The following is a 17,022-nucleotide window of genomic DNA, read 5'->3' as shown; positions in this document are numbered from 1 at the left end:
GTGACTGAAAATAACATTGGAGAACAAAGTCAGAGATGATCAGGTTGATGCTTGGAAGTCACCACCTGGTAGGTACTGAGGGGCCAGGCCGGATGCTGAGAAGAGGAGGAGGGGGTGACCAGGAAGGGCTAAGGAGGTGTGGTGAGCTCCTTCCTCAGGTTCACGGCAGGGACAGGATTCCAGGGGCAGGCCCAAAAGTCTTCCCTGTGCCATCAGATAGAGAAAGTCAGGAATCACAGTGGGAACCATGCCAATCAGAGCTCTGCAACATTTGCTGCTCCTCATGTATTGACCCCATTGTCCATTTAAGGAAAAAAAAAAAAAAAAAATCTGTCCTACATGTTCTTTGGTAGTGATGGGCAACAAGATTTCCTAGAGTGAAAGATCCCTATATACTTGCTGAAGGTGGGGGCAACAAGAGGAAGAGTGCTAGGAAGACAACGTACCGACGTGGAGCCAATTAGGGAAGGAAAAAAATTCCCAAGGGATAGAGTGGGTGATGACTCAACCTACAGGAAAGCAGGTGGCTGCAGAGGGACCTGGGCAAGGGAGGGGAGGCCCAGCATTGTTAGGCAGAAGCCAGCATGAGGGCTTAGCACAGAGAAGGAGGAGGCCAGGAGGCGCGTGTGTTTGTGCATGTTGGGGCGGGCAGGGAAGCAAACATTTAATAAGCACCTGCTTTGTATTACACAACAATTAAGAGGGTCAGCAGCTAGTTTGGCCTAAGAGGGCGGAAAGTAATAAAGAGCAGAAGAAAGCTCTCAAACAAGTCTGTTTGAGTAGGAGGTGCCATCAATGCTTTTGACTCCTGTTAAAACTTGTCCTGGAGAGGTGATAAGGCAAATATGGGGTTAAGGGTCTCCAGACTCCGTACTTCTCGGCAGGGCTTAGTCACCTGCTGAGGCTACGAGACTGCTCACAGGGCTTGGTGACTACGTAGGTGCCCTAGGAGGTGACTTAAAATGAGATGCGATGCATTGGGAGCATGGGTCTGGGGTGACATGTGCAGCTTTCCCTAATTTAAAGACCTTCAAACTCATCCAAGTCTGGCATGTGCAAAGATAATACTACCACCGTCCTGATTTCTGACAGGCTTTACAAGTGTCTTCCCTGTTCACTAAATCATGCTCCGAGATGACTGAGCCTCGGTCTGTCTCAATCACTCAAGCCCCAGCACAGGGCTGGACAAATGATGGGCCCTCAAGCACCACTGAATGAATGAGGTAAAATGGCAGGGCTGTGAACATCTATTTTATTCAACACGGGGATCTGCCTTCATCCTCCAAGTGGAGAAATACCGCCTTTGACAGGCCACACAAACCCGAGCTTTTTCCATGGGGTGTCTGATCGCTGACGGAGTCACAGTCACTTACAGGAGAAAGTTCAAGGCCCAGGGCCTAGTTTTTCAAGGTTGTACTCATTATCCTCCTTCCTCTTGACAACCTACTCCTCCTCCTGCCATATTTCTGTTTCAGCTGAGTGGCATGTAGCACCCAACCAGTTACTGAAGCCAGAAACTGCAAGTCAACATCTTTTCCTTCATTATATCCCATATCCAATTCATCATCCAAACCTCAGGACTTCCTGCCCTGACTATCTCTGCAGCTCACCCTTCTAGGTTCCTCCCACTGCTGCCTCAGTTCAGGCCCTCACCTCTAGGATCCTTGTGAGCTTCTCCAGGACTTGTGCTGCCCAGCCAGTTCCTGAGAAGTCAGAGCAATGCCTTTCAATACAAGGATGAATGATTATGCTTCTTCCTAGCTACAGGCACTCCTTGGACTGACTGGGTTTTGAGAAACATGCAAATGAGCTAGTTGAACTGAACTTGGCAGAACATGAGAGAGGTCATGTAATCATCAGGAAATCCATCCAGGATAGATTTACGTTAATCATTTATTTACTATACTTACTGGGGGAACTACATTTTGAGATTTTCTTTCTATATTTTTAGATACCATTTTCAACGTGGGACACTTGAGAAAACAGAAGAAAATAAAGATGAAAAGAATACAATAAGATACTGCCTCACACACATTTTGATGTGTACTATAAAAACAGAAAATCACAAATGCTGGTGAGGATATGGAGAAACTGGAACCCCTGGGCCCTGTTGGTGGGAATGCAAAATGGTGCAGCTGTTGAAGAAAACAGCATAGCCGTTCCTTGAAAATTAAAAATAGGGCTACCATATGATCCAGCAGTTCCACTTCTGGGTGTGCACTCACAAGAGTTGAAAACAAGGACTCAGACAGACAGTTGGACACCTATGTTCATAGCAGCATTATTCACAATAGCCAAAAGGTGAAAACAATCAAAGAGTCCATCAACAGATGAATGGATAAACAAAATGTGGTATTATCCATACAATGGAATACTATTTGGTCATAAAAAGAAAGGAAATTCTGACACATGCTCTATTGTGGATGAACCTTAACTAAAGACATTATGCTAAGTGAAATATGCCAGTGAGAAGAGGACACACACTGTAAGAGTCTACTCACATGAGGTACCTAAAGTGGTTAAATTCATGGAGACAAAAGTTGAGCGCTGATTGTCAGGAGTTTGGGGGAAGGAGGGAATAGAAGTTATATTTAATGAGTACAGAGTTTTAGTTTTGCAAGATGAAACTGGTTGCACAGTAATGTCAACGTACTTCACACTACTGAACTGTACACTTAAAAGTCATTACCACGGAGAAGAATGTTAACTGAAGACTGGGCCCTAGAAACCCAACCCTCAGGCACCTAAAATTCATGGGCAATTACTTTCTACAGCAGGTGGCAAGTTGAAGGGGTCTGGGAACCAGAGAGAAAGAAAGAATGATGAAGTATTAAGTAACTTTTATTTGCATTTGTGTCAATGAGTAATGCAAGGGGTAGCATGTGCACTTGAAGTCAGGTGAACAGGCTGCATAATGGCAGCGTCAGATGCATCCAGAACCAACTGTAATTCCGTCCAAAACAGATTGCTTCTCCTGAATTTTCTGACTGCCTTGGCCTAGTTCTTCATTTCAAGACGAGGCCTTCTCCCCACCTATGGCTTAAAGATCCTGAACATGATTTTGAGATTATTCAAGTAACTGCAGTATCCCCTGGGATTAGGCAGACAGATTAGCCACAAAACCACATTCCTCTGCATAATAAGTCTCATTCCAGTATTTGGAACATCCATGCCCAAAGAAATTTTAAAAGCCTTTCCCAAAGGGACTCATGTGACTTACTAAAATTTTATTCTTAATCTGTTTACACAATTTTTATTAAGCATGTTATGTGAATGACATCTTATACAGAAAAGAGTAACACAAGGCCCCTGACCTTAAAAAGCTTCCATCCTAACAGGAAATATACATAAGCAGAATTCTTACTTGACTGCTAGCCTAGGCCTGCCCTCCCTGGCTCCCCCATCTCAGGGAAGAGTGTGCCACCTGTAGCAGCTGTTGAAGCCTGAATCCTGGGAGTCACTCTTAATTCCTTGATTCCACGTTGCTCCACCTCTACGGCTAAAGTGCAGATCCAAGCCACGATTACCTTTCACTTGGACCAAGGAAATAGCTTTTTCTAAATGGTCTCCTGCTTCTATGCCACATTCTCCAAATGGCGTACATCCTAATATTTGTATTAAGTACATCTTCAGGTTACTCCCTTGCTTAAATCATTCTAGTGGTTTGCCAGCTCTCTTAAAAAACAGTCAAACGCCTTCCAATTGCCTGCATGGCCCTACATTAGCTGGCCCTTGACCTCCCCACCCTCACTTGTACCACTCTTCTTGCTTACTATATTCCATCTACTCTGGCCCTCTCTTCACTTCTCATTTTGAAGCCATCACACTTGCTTTCTCTTTCTGTCTCAATGCTTTCCATTCTCCCCCTTTCTGTTTTATGAGTGTCGTTTTCTCTCCATGTGCGTCTCAGACCAAACATCCCTTCTTCAGGCAGCCACACCTGATCAAACAGTGTCCTAAGACATTTGATTTCATTTTCACTTTCTGGATTTATTTTTAAATTATCTGTTGATTGTATCTCTCCTCCAACAAGCATGCAAGCTGACCTTCTCGGGATTACTGGCAATGGTGCCCCTGTCCTAGAACCCTGACTGGTTCATACAAGGCATTCAGAGAGGATTTGTTGATAGATGAGTGTATGTTACAAAGAAGACAAAATAAGGAGGAAAGAAATGGAGTAATGTACAGTGAAGAGGGGACACTGATTTTTGGTTGTGGGGAAGAAAAGTCAGGAATCGCTTCCACAGCAGAGATAGTCTGTACTATGCCCTGGAGGATGAGTAGGTAGCCAGGCAAAAATGTATCCTAGTCTCTGGAGCTAGCAAAGGAAAAGCCCCAGAAGCACAAGCTTGTCCACCTGTAACTGACCAATAAAAACAACAGTGGGAAGCTGGAGCTCAGAACACCTGGAGAGAGGCCCAGAGACGAGCATAGACAGTGGACAGCCCAAGTGACATGGTACAGGCTGGAACTTTATTTTTTAGATCATGGAAAGTCATTGAGGAGTTTTGAGGATGAAAACTGGTATACTTTGACCTGCATTTTGTAAACACTGAAAAAAACTATTTGAACTTAAATCTAAAAACAAAAAATGACATTACTTTTAAGAGAGCTACACTTTCTCCCAAGTTTTAGGAAGAAAAAAGAAAGACTTCCATCCCATGTGTACATGTAAGGCAAAGAGGGGCCTGTGGCAAAGGAAAGGCTGACTGAAGATCACGTTTTGGTTTCCAAAGACATTCAATAGCCATATTACATTAGCAAATGGTTTCAGATTAAAAGGCACCACCACTGTAGAGGATAATAACGGTTGTATCTGGATTCCAGGATTAACTAACTGGGTCCTGGGCCAGGAGACACATCCAAGCCAGCATTCTTCATATCATAGGACAATTTAACTAGACAAACAATATCTAAGAGACGAGATCACACCATTTAAGCTGAAATTAACACTAAAGATCTGTGTATTATATTAAACTTAAACATGAGCAATTCCATCTCAGTCACAATAAAAGGCAACTGCTAAAACTGCTGTTAAAGACCTACAACAAAACGTGCCTTCCGAAGTACTTATCATTTAGTTGCTCTGAGAGTGTTCTCCCGTTTCAGACGTCTGACTGACATGGCTGATTTCAGGACAGAATTATTTAATGAGCACAACTTTGCTCAATGACCATGTAACAAAATGGAAAGATCAAATGGGAAAGACAAAGGCTGACACAAGGGAGTCAACTGCTGGTGCTTCCAGAAATCCTGGAAAGAGGGGGGCGCCCAGGAGTCCACAGCCACAGGGCTGTACTACCTGGCTTTTTTCTTAAGTTCAGGCAGGTGTTGGATTTGGGCTTCAGCTTGCTGGCCCATAAAATAAGGAATCCAGAAATGTGATCAAAGATCCCTCCTATGACACTGAAGAAATTACTTGCAGGTGTCTGCTTTCCACAAACCAGAACACTGGCTTGGGCTGAAGGAGTGAATGGCTTTCAGCACATGGCTCGATGTTTGCGAGAAATCTCAGGGTTGAGGGTGAGGGAGTAATGGAAAATGGAACCAGTCTCCTAACTGCAGTAAGGCAGGAGGTAGCAGAGTCAAAGCATGGGTGATGGAATCAGATAGACCTGGATGCATGCCTCAGCTCTGACTGTGAAACTGATGGAGAGCAAATGTATAAACATTTCCCCATATGTAAAATGGAAATAGGTTTGTGAGAATTAAAAAAGAATTAAAAGATCAAGGTTCTTAGCATAGTGCCTGGCATACAGTAACTACTAAATAAATGACAGTTCTAGACAATGTTGTTCTTGTTACTTTTCGCTCACTTATTCAGTCATTTGATTTACCTCCATTATTTTACATGAGATTATCCTGGTAGGAAAGATAAAACTATGGAACCTCACACAACCAAAAAGGGCCCTCAAAGTTCCCTGTTTTTAGGCATTTTCGTTATCACTGTCATTTTATTGATGAAGTCACTAAGGACGTGAGTTAAGCTGACTGTCCAAGGTCACCCAGCCACTAAGTCCATTTAAAACATTCTCATTTGTGCTCTCAGTAGTCCCCTAGTGTTTGAAGTAGTAAAGATAATTTCCTGCTCTACTGGATGGCCTAAGAATCAGGCGGCCTCTGTTATTACAAATAATTTATAAAATAAGATAAAAGTGCGTAAGCCAAAGGGATCATGCACTGAGTAATCAAAGTGCCAACTCTAAAATATTAGACAGTTATGAAAATGATAATGAAGCTTGTAACAACCCTTACTAATGCTTATTATGCTGTTAAGCGAAAAATCAGAAAACGCAAACTGTTTATGTTGTGATTATAACTAAGTAAAATTATGCACATATATAGTAAGGGCTGGAAAGGAACTCGGAAAATGACGGCGGCTGATTTGATAAGGAGGCGCCGTTGCAGAAGTTTTATTTTAATCTTGTGACTATAATGGAGTTGGCACAATAAATGCAAAAGTGATCATCACAGGGAAGGAGATGCTGCTGTTCACTCACCCGGGGTTATACAACATGACTGCAGACAGGTTCTCACGGGACTTCGAGAGGTCGGTCATGGACAAGCTGAAGGAGGACAGAAGGCCACTCTAAGGGCAGACACAGGGCAGAGTGGTTACCTTAGCAGAGAAGAAAAGGTCACTGCTCTGGACTCATTGCTTCCAACATGTGAGAGACAATGAGGTACACATGCTCCTACTTAACACACACCACAATTAACTGATCTATCTGAGGAAAGCAGATCAGGGCAACAAGACCCTGATACGGCCGGGCGCAGTGGCTCAAGCCTGTAATCCCAGCACTTTGGGAGGCCGAGACGGGCGGATCATGAGGTCAGGAGATTGAGACCATCCTGGCTAACACGGTGAAACCCTGTCTCTACTAAAAAATACAAAAAACTAGCCGGGTGAGGTGGCGGGCGCCTGTAGTCCCAGCTACTTGGGAGGCTGAGGCAGGAGAATGGCGTAAACCCAGGAGGCAAAGCTTGCAGTGAGCCGAGATCCGGCCACTGCACTCCAGCCTGGGCGACAGAGCAAGACTCCGTCTAAAAAAAAAAAAAAAAGACCCTGATACATTTCAAACCCAAGCCTTCTGCTAAGTACAGTAGGACCTTGGCCTTCTAGGGCTGGGGAAATTCATCAGGAATTCCATAACCCAGTTGGTGTGTGGAAGTTAAAGTCAAGGAAAGGGGTTACAATATCTTGCCAGTTAAAGTCAAGGAAAGGGGTTACAATATCTTTGTCATCCTCCATTACCTGGCAGGCAGCAGTCTCCTATAATCAGCGATATCCACTCACACTTAGGGAGCGATAAAGATGAAGGCAGGAGAGGTGAAGGGAGACCAAAAGAGCGAGCTTGACCTATTTTGCTTCCATGAGAAGTTACTGGCAAACATGTTTTTTCCCTCTGTTCCTCTGAACCTGTGTACCAAAAAGGACCCTCTAGGGAGACCCTGGGCTGCAGCAGATAAGAGGCTCTACTGGCTGGAAAAAGCCACCCAGGAGAAGGGTGAGGTCTGCAGCTTTCTTGTTATTTTCCATCTAGGGCACTGGCAACCTTGGGCATCCCTTATAAAGGAGACAGAAATGAGAGGCTGGGTAACCAGTGGTCAAGGGCAAATGCTTCTGGTATTCAAGTCAGTACTGCAGCCAAGGCTCCCCACTTGCTGGCTATGGAACAAGTTAGGGAGAGTTGCTCTTGGTCTGTTTCTCACCTTGACCGGGGGGGTGACAGCATGGGGGTATTAATGGCTGCTGCACAGATAAAGTGACAGAATATATGCACAAGTTTAGCACCATTTCTGGCTCAGAGAAATGTTAGCTGTAGCCTTTATTATCTTCTTCAGTCTAAGGACCAGCCATGATGTCTCTGAACAGATTTCTTTGCTTCTTTCTCTGGTCCTCAGCTCCCTTCCCCATCAGCACTTAAACTGCCCTTTAGACATCCCCTTCCAACCAAACCAAAGTCTTGCCCAGTTGTCCTAAACCCACCCCTGCTCTTGCTTCCCACCTCAATGAAAAATCTGTTTACTGTGGCTGATTTTGGATTAATGTGATTCCAATTTTGGGTTAATTCCTAAGAGATGCTGATTAGAGAAAGTCACTTTCCACCTAATGCAAAATGATGCCCAATTCCTTGGTGGGAAGGGTGGAAGGCTGAAGAGAAGGATCTAGGAGGGGCAGTTTCTCCTTGTCTGCTCTAGAATTTACTTGCTTGCTCTCTTACTTCATCAGCCAATCATCTGCTGGGAAACAATCTCCCTAGAATCAATCCAGATCACAGAACTACTTTTCCAGTGGTTCTGCACCCCAGAAAGTCAAAACGTTGGGACCAGAGAGACCACCACCCACTCATCCCCACATCCGATCAGTGGTTCCCTCCTAGAGACGCCGTGTCCCTCACCTTCCTCTTCTCCCTGAGCTTGGCAGCTTCCTTTGGATGGTTAAAGCGAAACATATTGGTTCTTCCCAAGAGAATCACAGCACCTGAGAACATACAAAAACAGTAATGAATTTACAGTAAACAGTGTGGTCAGTTGCCAATATAATAAAATGGAATTCTACAGTTGAAATGTAATTTCCAGTGTAATATAAAATAATAAGGGAAAGTTTTAGTCTCAAAAGTCTGCTTACTTAAGACAATTTCAAATCTGCAAATACCTTTATTTTTACAGCTGAGTGTCACAACACACATAATATCCTCATATCCATAATATCCAGCAGAAGTGATGAATTTAAGCATTACAACATAGTATGAGATTTAAAACTTAACAGACATACAATTAGACGTTTGATTGTCGGGAAGAAAAAATAAACCAGTTCTCCAAAGAGAGGTAATATCAAGCAAAGCATATGGTCACAACTTTAGGAATGTTTATTGATGCTGATAAAAGAAATCTCAAAAGAAAAGTGCTTTCAAAAGAAAACATGATGGAATTGGCATAGTATAGATAACTATCACTAAAATCTCCCTCAGAATTTGACGGGAAAGAACTTGTGTAAATTTAAGATCTATTTTCAAATAAAAACACTGCTTCTTGTCAAAACCCTATTAAAATTCCACATCAGACACACAAGAAAGGGTCCTTTTGATTGATGAGAGTCTTTCTTATTGAGAAAACAACTGTACAAGGGGCAAAAGAATTCAAAGGAAATACCCAAGGAAAACAAAAGCATGGGAAGAGGCAAATTTCAGCTTGATGAAGCAAACAAACCCATTCGAGGGTCACAGCTGTCTAAAGCAGGCACGGGTGCCTGCAGGGCTGTGAGCTCCTTGTCACCAGAGGCATGTAAGAGAAACGATGTTGCAGAAGAGGTTCACTGTCTCTTCTGAACTCCCATCCATGTATGAGGGGCTATGTGTACGGCTCCATCCATGTATGAGAGTCTACAATGCCTCAGGGCATCAGTGAAGATAAAACACATGTACTGACAGTCAACCATGAAGAATGACATGTAAGTGCTTAAGTGTCTAGCACACTTAGCTGAGTGTGTGATTAAGCGACGAGTGTAGCCCAGAGTAGCTGGGGACAGGCTTCTGCACCAAGGACCTAAGCTGGGTCTCATTGGATAACCAGAGGGCAAGAGGAAGTGTTCCATGTGGGGTAACTGCAGGGAGAGTCGAAGCCATAGACAGGAGAATGGCCTGCTATGTTCAGGACAGAGGAGAGAGTCATGTCCATCCAAAGTTCAGGATGTTTGAAACAGAATCGATACTGGATAGGTGAAATAGACTGTGAAGACCGGAGAACAAGGATGAGAGTTTAGACCAGAGGTCACAAACTGGTGGCCAGAGGAAAAACTTCAGCCTATAGATGTGTTTTTAGTCTTCCCTGTCATGTTTCAAAAACAAAATCTTTAGTTGGCAAGAGTTAAAAGTCTGGAGAGTTCACATAAAAGTCTGGGCACCTTTCTAGCATTCCTTCAAAATTCCTAAGATATGCTATCAGTAGATCTTTGTTTGTACTTGGCAAAAATCCCTGGGCTGCTGAGGGTTGCCTCCTTTGCACAGGTCACCTCTGGTTGACCACAGTCACTAGCCTCTTGCTTGGGTAATATCTTCACCTGGGCCCTGCAGGAAACATCATTATACCAGGTATCTATTCTGGAGCTCAGGCCAGCATATCCACCTGCCTATTCGATGTATCATTTTGGACAGCTCAAGGGAGTTTCAAATTCAATATGGTTAAAACCTAACAGGTTTAAATCACAACCATAGGGAGCAACTGATATGGGTTGGTTTTAGTGGTTGTCATTATTTAGCAGAAACGAAGTCACTATGACAAGGAGGAAAAGACAGTTTTAGGAGCCCTAGTAGGGCAGCAGCAGATATTATTCACTCTACAATTTGCTTATCCCTGTGATGTAAAATTGCATTTGTATGTTTTCCAATTATGGCAAGGCACCATTACCGTGATTAAAAACGGTGTTTCCCATGCCTTTTACGACTAGGACTCAGAGCAGTGTGCCGCATAGAAAGCCAAAAGCTAAGCAGCCACATCTAGGATATATGTATATTTAATGCTGTTAAAGTTACATTAGAGATTAATAAAGCAATCACATTCCAGGTGTTAATTACATCTCCAATTCTTCTTTTTTTTTTCTGTTAATCAAATGCCTAGCCATGCAAGTTGAAAATTGCTAAAATATGTTAATGAAAAAATAGAATCGAATTGCAGAGACATATTTCAAATTGTATTAAATCATTGAAAATAATCTTGCCACCCAGGTTATTTGCATGAAATACACATAAAAAGTCCTTTAAGGAGTTATAAAAGAAAGCAAAACTATCCATGACAACTCACTGCTTCCATCTAGATAATGATTGAGTCAACTGTCTGGCATGTAAAAAGGGGTCCATTAAGGCTGGTTTCCTTCCCTTTCTTCTTCTAAGCACCTGTACTCAACAAACCTGGTGAATTTAAAAATTTGCTTCATTTTTACATGATGCCACTATTTATTCATTTAGCAAATACTTAATGAACACTTACTGTATGCCAGTCACTATGATAAACATGGGGGATACAGAGTTGAGCAAGTTAGATGTACGCTTTGCCTTTACAGAGCTTTAAAAAATGTCAGAAAGAGAAATAATCAAATAATGAAATAATTCCACAAATAAATGCAAAGCTGCAACTGAAGGAGAACTGTGTCCTGGGCTCAAAGAGCAACAGTGATAAGGGTTTATTATAGGGGAAGCTAGAGAAGGATATCTTCAAGGGAGGTGGTGTCTAAAACAAGCTCTGAGAACAAGCTGGGGAGAGTGTCTTGTGTAAAAGCAATAATGATCATGATCATGATTGATGATAATAATGAGGAGGAAGAGGCCACCAAGAATGAGTGACTGGAAGACAACCATGTGGCTTGGCAAAGGAAACAAGGGTGAGCACTGCACCAACATAAGGCTTGAGAAGGAGGGAGAAAGGGAACCAACTCAAATGGTTCAGGATGTAAAGGATCTTGTGTTTTATCTAGTTGTAAGAGGAAGACACTGAAGGGCTCTGTACAGCAGCATAACATGGTCAGATTTCAGTTTCACCAAAGATCATTCTTGCAATGGTGACTGAAGAAAGGCCAAACAGGGCAAGAGTAAATGTGGCTAGGCAAGCCAGGTGGCTACTACAGTGGTCCAGGTAAGTGGTGATGACTCAGGATTGGGGGAAAGGGGTACCAAAGCAGAGAAGTAAAACAAAACTGGAAGACATGTAGGAGATAAAATCAACATGATCTGATGATGGGCTAGATACAAAGAGGAGAAGGGGGTGAGGAAGATGGCTTCTGGGTTCTGGAATGCATCGCTAGTTGGATGGGGAGTCTTCTGCACAGACTGAGAACACTGGAAAAGGACCAAGATGGGATGGGGAAAAAATCATGAGTTTGGTTTTGGACATAATGAATTAGAGACACATTTGGCAAATGAAAATATGGGTTTGAAGCTCTAGAATAAAAGTCTGGGATGTCAATCTGCCTTCTTACCCACTTACCTACATATATATATACACACATACAAACATACACACACACACACACACACACACACACACACACACACACACACACATATATATAGACCTTTACATACACATACATATGCAGGTTGACTATTCTTTATCCAAAATGCTTGGGACAAAAAGGGTTTTGGAGTTCTGATTATTATTTTTTTTATTTCAGAATACTGGAATATATATAATGAGTTATCTTGGAAATGGGACCGAAGTCTAAACATGAAATTTATTTATGATTCATATATACTTATAGAGAGTCCTGAAAGTAACTTTATACAACATCTTAAATAATTCTGTGAATGAAACAAAGTTAGTGTACAGGGAACAATCAGAAAGCAAAGGTGCCACTATCTCAGCCACCCACGTGGACAATCTGCAGCTGCTTAGCATCACCATCGTTCCTGACTCTGAATTTATATGCTGCTGAGAAGCAATCACCTGGTGATCCATGTCTTTTTGTTAGCATAATGAACAAGTAGGAAATTCACTCAGTGAATTGAAAACAGGGAGGATGCAAGCTTTTGCTTATCACAGCAATTTTACATTTACGCATGCCTGTTGCATTAGCACATTTCAGTACAGTTATTCTGTCCTTGGCACCCTTATTTCCTGTAGGGGCTGCCTCATTGTCTGTAGTCCGTGTCTTTCTAGGGCAATAATGCCAAAACGGTGATGTTTCATCAGCATTACAGACTTGGTTCTGGTGTCAGATTTTCATCAGCGATGACCTTGACATACTCGTCAATAAATTTCTCCGCTGCCTCATAGTAAGCAGATACTCTATCACCACAAATCTTTAAAATTTAAAGCTGTGTCTGTTCCTAAATGTCGGCAACCAGCCTGCTGAATATTCACAGTTTTCTTCAATTTTCAGTTCATTGTGATAGAGTTTTGCTTGTTTTCATGATCAACTTCCCATTAAGTGGCAAGTATTCACTGTGACACTGACATGATCCACTCTTTTAATACACAATTGAGATCTTCACTTTTAGCTTTATGCTATGTTTTTCTATTTTCCATTTATGTGTATTTATTACTTTGAGCATAGAACTTAGCCTTCTGTTTCTTCAGGTCATATATGATGGCCACTTCAACACTATACTCTTCTGTAAGACATTTCACACTTAACACCACCATCCTGTTTCTCTAACAGCTTTACTTTCTGTGCTACAGATCAACATAAATTGTTCCTGTTTCTTATCACTCTTATCTACAGGGGTAGCTGCAGACCTTTCTGACATGTTCAAACATTAACTTTACAGCACAGAGCAGAGAATAAGAAAAAAAAAGCCACAGTGAGTAATGCATGCAGGTCTTGGCCCTGCACAGGGTATCATGGGGAACATGCTATTGTCATGTATGGCCTGAAACCTGCCATTTTATTGTCCTTTGTGGGCATACTCATATGGGGAATCTGGACATGTGCCGAAAAGATACACTGAAGCTGAAGGGGGCTGGGGGGTCTCTTTTCCTTTGTGAATACTGAACAAACTGTGTGTGTGGTGCACCTAAGTTTTGACTGCAAACCCATCACATGAGGTCAGGTGTGGAATTTTCTACTTGTGGCATCATGTTGGCCCTCAAAAACGTTTGGACACTTCAGATTTCTGATGAGGAATGTTCAAAGTGTGCGTGTGTGTGTGTAAGAGACTCATTGCTAATAAATGAAACTACAGGAGTAGGAAAGAAACTTGAGGACAGAATACAGAGGTAGAAGACAAGAGGACCTAAGACTGGGCACCTGAAGGAATGCTGACTTCTAATGGCCAAGTAGAAGAAAATAAACTTACAGAGGAAACAGAGAAGAGACCATGAGAGAGGGAGAAAAAACCCTCCAAAGCCAAGGAAAAGAGGGGCTGACAATGCAGAATGCTTCTCAGAGGTCAACTAAGATGAAAAGACTAGAAAACACCATTTGGTGTGGTGGCATAGAGGTCACAAGTGGCCTTAGTGGGAGCTGATTTGGTAGTACACCGAGGCCAGAAAGAAGAGACTGAGGAATGCAGAAGAGGTACAGAAACGTAGATGTACTGAGCACAGGCAACTTTTTCAAGAAGTCTATGAATGAAGAGAAAGAGTTGGTAGCAGCCAGAGGGGATGATAGTGTATTAGTTCGTTCTCACGCTGCCAATAAAGACATACCCAAGACTGGGTAATTTATAAAGTAAAGAGATTTAATTGATTCACAGTTCAGCATAGCTGAAGAGACCTCAGAAAACCTAACAATCATGGTGGAAGGGGAAGCAAACATGTCCTCTTTATATGGCAGCAAGAAGTGCTGTGCAAAAATGGGGAAAGCCCCTTATAATACCATCAGATCCTGTGAGAACTCACTCACTATCGTGAGAAGAGCAGAATGGGGGTAACCACCCCCAGGATTCAATTATCTCCCACCACGTCCCTCCCATGACATGTGGGGATTATGAGAACTACAATTCCAGATGAAATTTGGGTGGGGACACAGCCAAATCATATCAGATAGATCCTGCAGGATATTTTATTTTTTGTGAAAAGAAAACTCATATGTATACTTAAAATGCAATAAGCAAACTGAAGGGAATAAAGAGGAATAAATGAATGAAAGAACTAATGAATGAGAATGGCTGATAATGTAAAGTTTCTTGATGAAACCTGAAGAGTGTGTGCTGCCCAGAAATCTTGGTGTGGCTAAGGACAAGTCAGTGCTTAATCTCTCCAGAATTCAGTTTCCTCATCCAGTCATCAAACTGGACAATTTCTAAGATGCCTTCCAGATCTTAAATTCCTTTCAACTATCAACCATTTGGTCTGAGGTCAGTGTGATTAACAGCAGCAGATGGACTTTATGTGATGCACTTAATTTGTAAGTTTGCAAGCATTTCTAAACCTCCTTGAAATAATGACTTCTTTGAGATTAATTCAGAGCTTGCTAAGTACCCAAAGACAGACAAATTCCAGGCAGTCTTCAGGAGGGGATGGAGGGGACATGACATTGTGAAACAGTAGACAAAGACATTGCTGGTTTCACATAAGACTCTCTATTTTAAGATTTCGAGTAAGCTGAAAGAAGTAAATCTGTAAACGTTTCTAGTGATTCCTAAGGAATGCAGGGACAATAATCATTAATATCACCAATAATTACCCTCTTCAAGTTTTATGAAATTTTCTAATTCTGCTACTGCACAAATAAAACAACTCATTTTTTCTCCTAGTGTTTTCATATGAATATTTTTGAGGTAATGATGTACCAATTATTTCATTTTGGGTTACAAATACTACAAACATATGAGACAACCGTGTTCCCAAAAGTGTGTGGTTCACACTTTAGAGGCTGCGGTGTCGATAAAAATGAGAGGCCCTTTTTAATTCTGTTTCAGGACTCCCAGTTCTACATTTTATTTTAGAAACACCCCCTGCCCCCCACCAACCAAAATATACCCCCGTCCTCCACCAACCAACACACAAACACACACACACAAAGGATGCAACGCACCGTGAAAGCAAGCTCAGGGAAAGAAAGGTTATCATTTTATATGTGACAGGGGGAGAAAACAAACTCTGTCAGGAACATATAATTTTCTGAGATGGTATTCAGTGAGAGGCTGAAGTGAGGTAGGGCAGGTAAAGTTCTTATTTCATTGCCTGATTCAAGCAAAAAGAAACTTGCTTGTGTGTGACATTTTCCTTCCGATTTACAATATCTTAAAAATATTTATCTATATTAAAATAAGTTATGGTGATGGTACCATTTGTGGAAACTGATAAGAGAACATCTAATTTCCACTAATACATACCAATACTTAAGAACTGATTAAGTAATATGTTCTAAGGTCTTGGTGACACAGATTTTATTATTTCAAACATGAGAATTATAGTAATTTTTCTCTATATCAAAAATGGTTTTGGGAAGTTAGATAGGAAAAGATGAAGATCTAACATGGTATCTGTGGTGGGTAAGAAAATTTCATATAAATACTAAACAAATTCAAGCAGGACATATGGCTTGGTGTTAATGGCTGGCTTGCCAATGAATGATAGGCACTCTGCAACAAAGGCAGCAGGAATCAGTATCAAAGCATGCCATCAGATTATCAGTTAGTAGTTCTGAAGAATAAAAATGACATGATACCTTACCAAAAAGCTACATTGACCTTGTCCCTTCCTTTTCAATGTTTACAATTCAAATATGGATTTACAATTTCCTGCTTGAGATAAATCACTTCAACCTCTGTTTACTCTTAGTAAAGTGAAAATTGGAAACTTAGATTCTGGGACTCTGGAGAAGAAAGAAAACTGATTTTCCATCTTTGCTACTGAAGTTTCCAGCCAAATTATCCATCAAGAATGATTTGCCCAACTGTGTGCACAAGCTGAGTTTGAAGCTTTGTAAAATTTCGGGACACTCCAGTCCCATTCCCAAAGAAATTTGTAGATGTGTGTGTGGGAGCAGGGAGAGGGGGTGGTAAGTGGGAGCTGATATTTTTCTTAACACTTCATGGGAGAAACAAAACGAGCACAGACAGTTCCCAACTTAAGATGGTTCTACTTACAATTCTTCAACTTTATGATGGTGCAAAAGTGATACACATTCAGTACAGTATTCGACAAATTACGTGAAATATTCAACACTTGATTATAAACTAGGCTTTGCGTTAGATGATTTTGCCCAGTGTTCTGAGCACATTTAAGGTAGGCTAGACTAAGCTGTGATGCTCAATAGGTTAGGTGTATTAAATGCATCTTTAACTTAGGATATTTTCAATTTACAATGGATGTATCAGGACACAGCCTCATTGTAGTTCAAGGAACATCTGTATAAGGAATAGGTCTGTCCTTCTGAGGGAAAATGTAGAAAGCATAGGAAATGATTAGAGGGCAATTCAAGACAGTGTATAGTCACATGATAAATTCCAAAGTACTAAAGGGAAAGCATTACACAACTGGCCAAGCTATTAGTAACTTTCTTTCCATTCATGCCCAGTAGTCCACATTCTTTGTTACCAACTTCTTATTCACTATTAGCAATCATCTCAAGTATTT

General features: G+C 41.6%; 1 protein-coding gene across 13 annotated transcripts in view; it reads right to left on the bottom strand.

The window, feature by feature from the left end:
• Positions 1-17,022, bottom strand: part of KIF16B (kinesin family member 16B) — a 314,911-nt gene that overhangs the window by 127,851 nt on the left and 170,038 nt on the right. For 12 of the 13 annotated variants that reach the window (XM_074004743.1, XM_074004741.1, XM_074004744.1 and 9 more), the window contains 2 exons: positions 8,403-8,485; positions 6,501-6,589 (listed from right to left, as the gene is read on the bottom strand). In XM_074004743.1, the coding sequence (XP_073860844.1) occupies positions 6,501-6,589; positions 8,403-8,485 (172 nt within the window). The remainder of the gene's footprint in view (positions 1-6,500; positions 6,590-8,402; positions 8,486-17,022) is intronic. The other variant, XM_074004745.1, reaches the window with a different exon arrangement.

The sequence above is a fragment of the Macaca fascicularis genome, chromosome 10 (assembly GCF_037993035.2).
Source record: "Macaca fascicularis isolate 582-1 chromosome 10, T2T-MFA8v1.1".
Taxonomy (NCBI): domain Eukaryota; kingdom Metazoa; phylum Chordata; class Mammalia; order Primates; family Cercopithecidae; genus Macaca; species Macaca fascicularis.
This window is presented reverse-complemented; position numbering and strand designations above follow the sequence as displayed.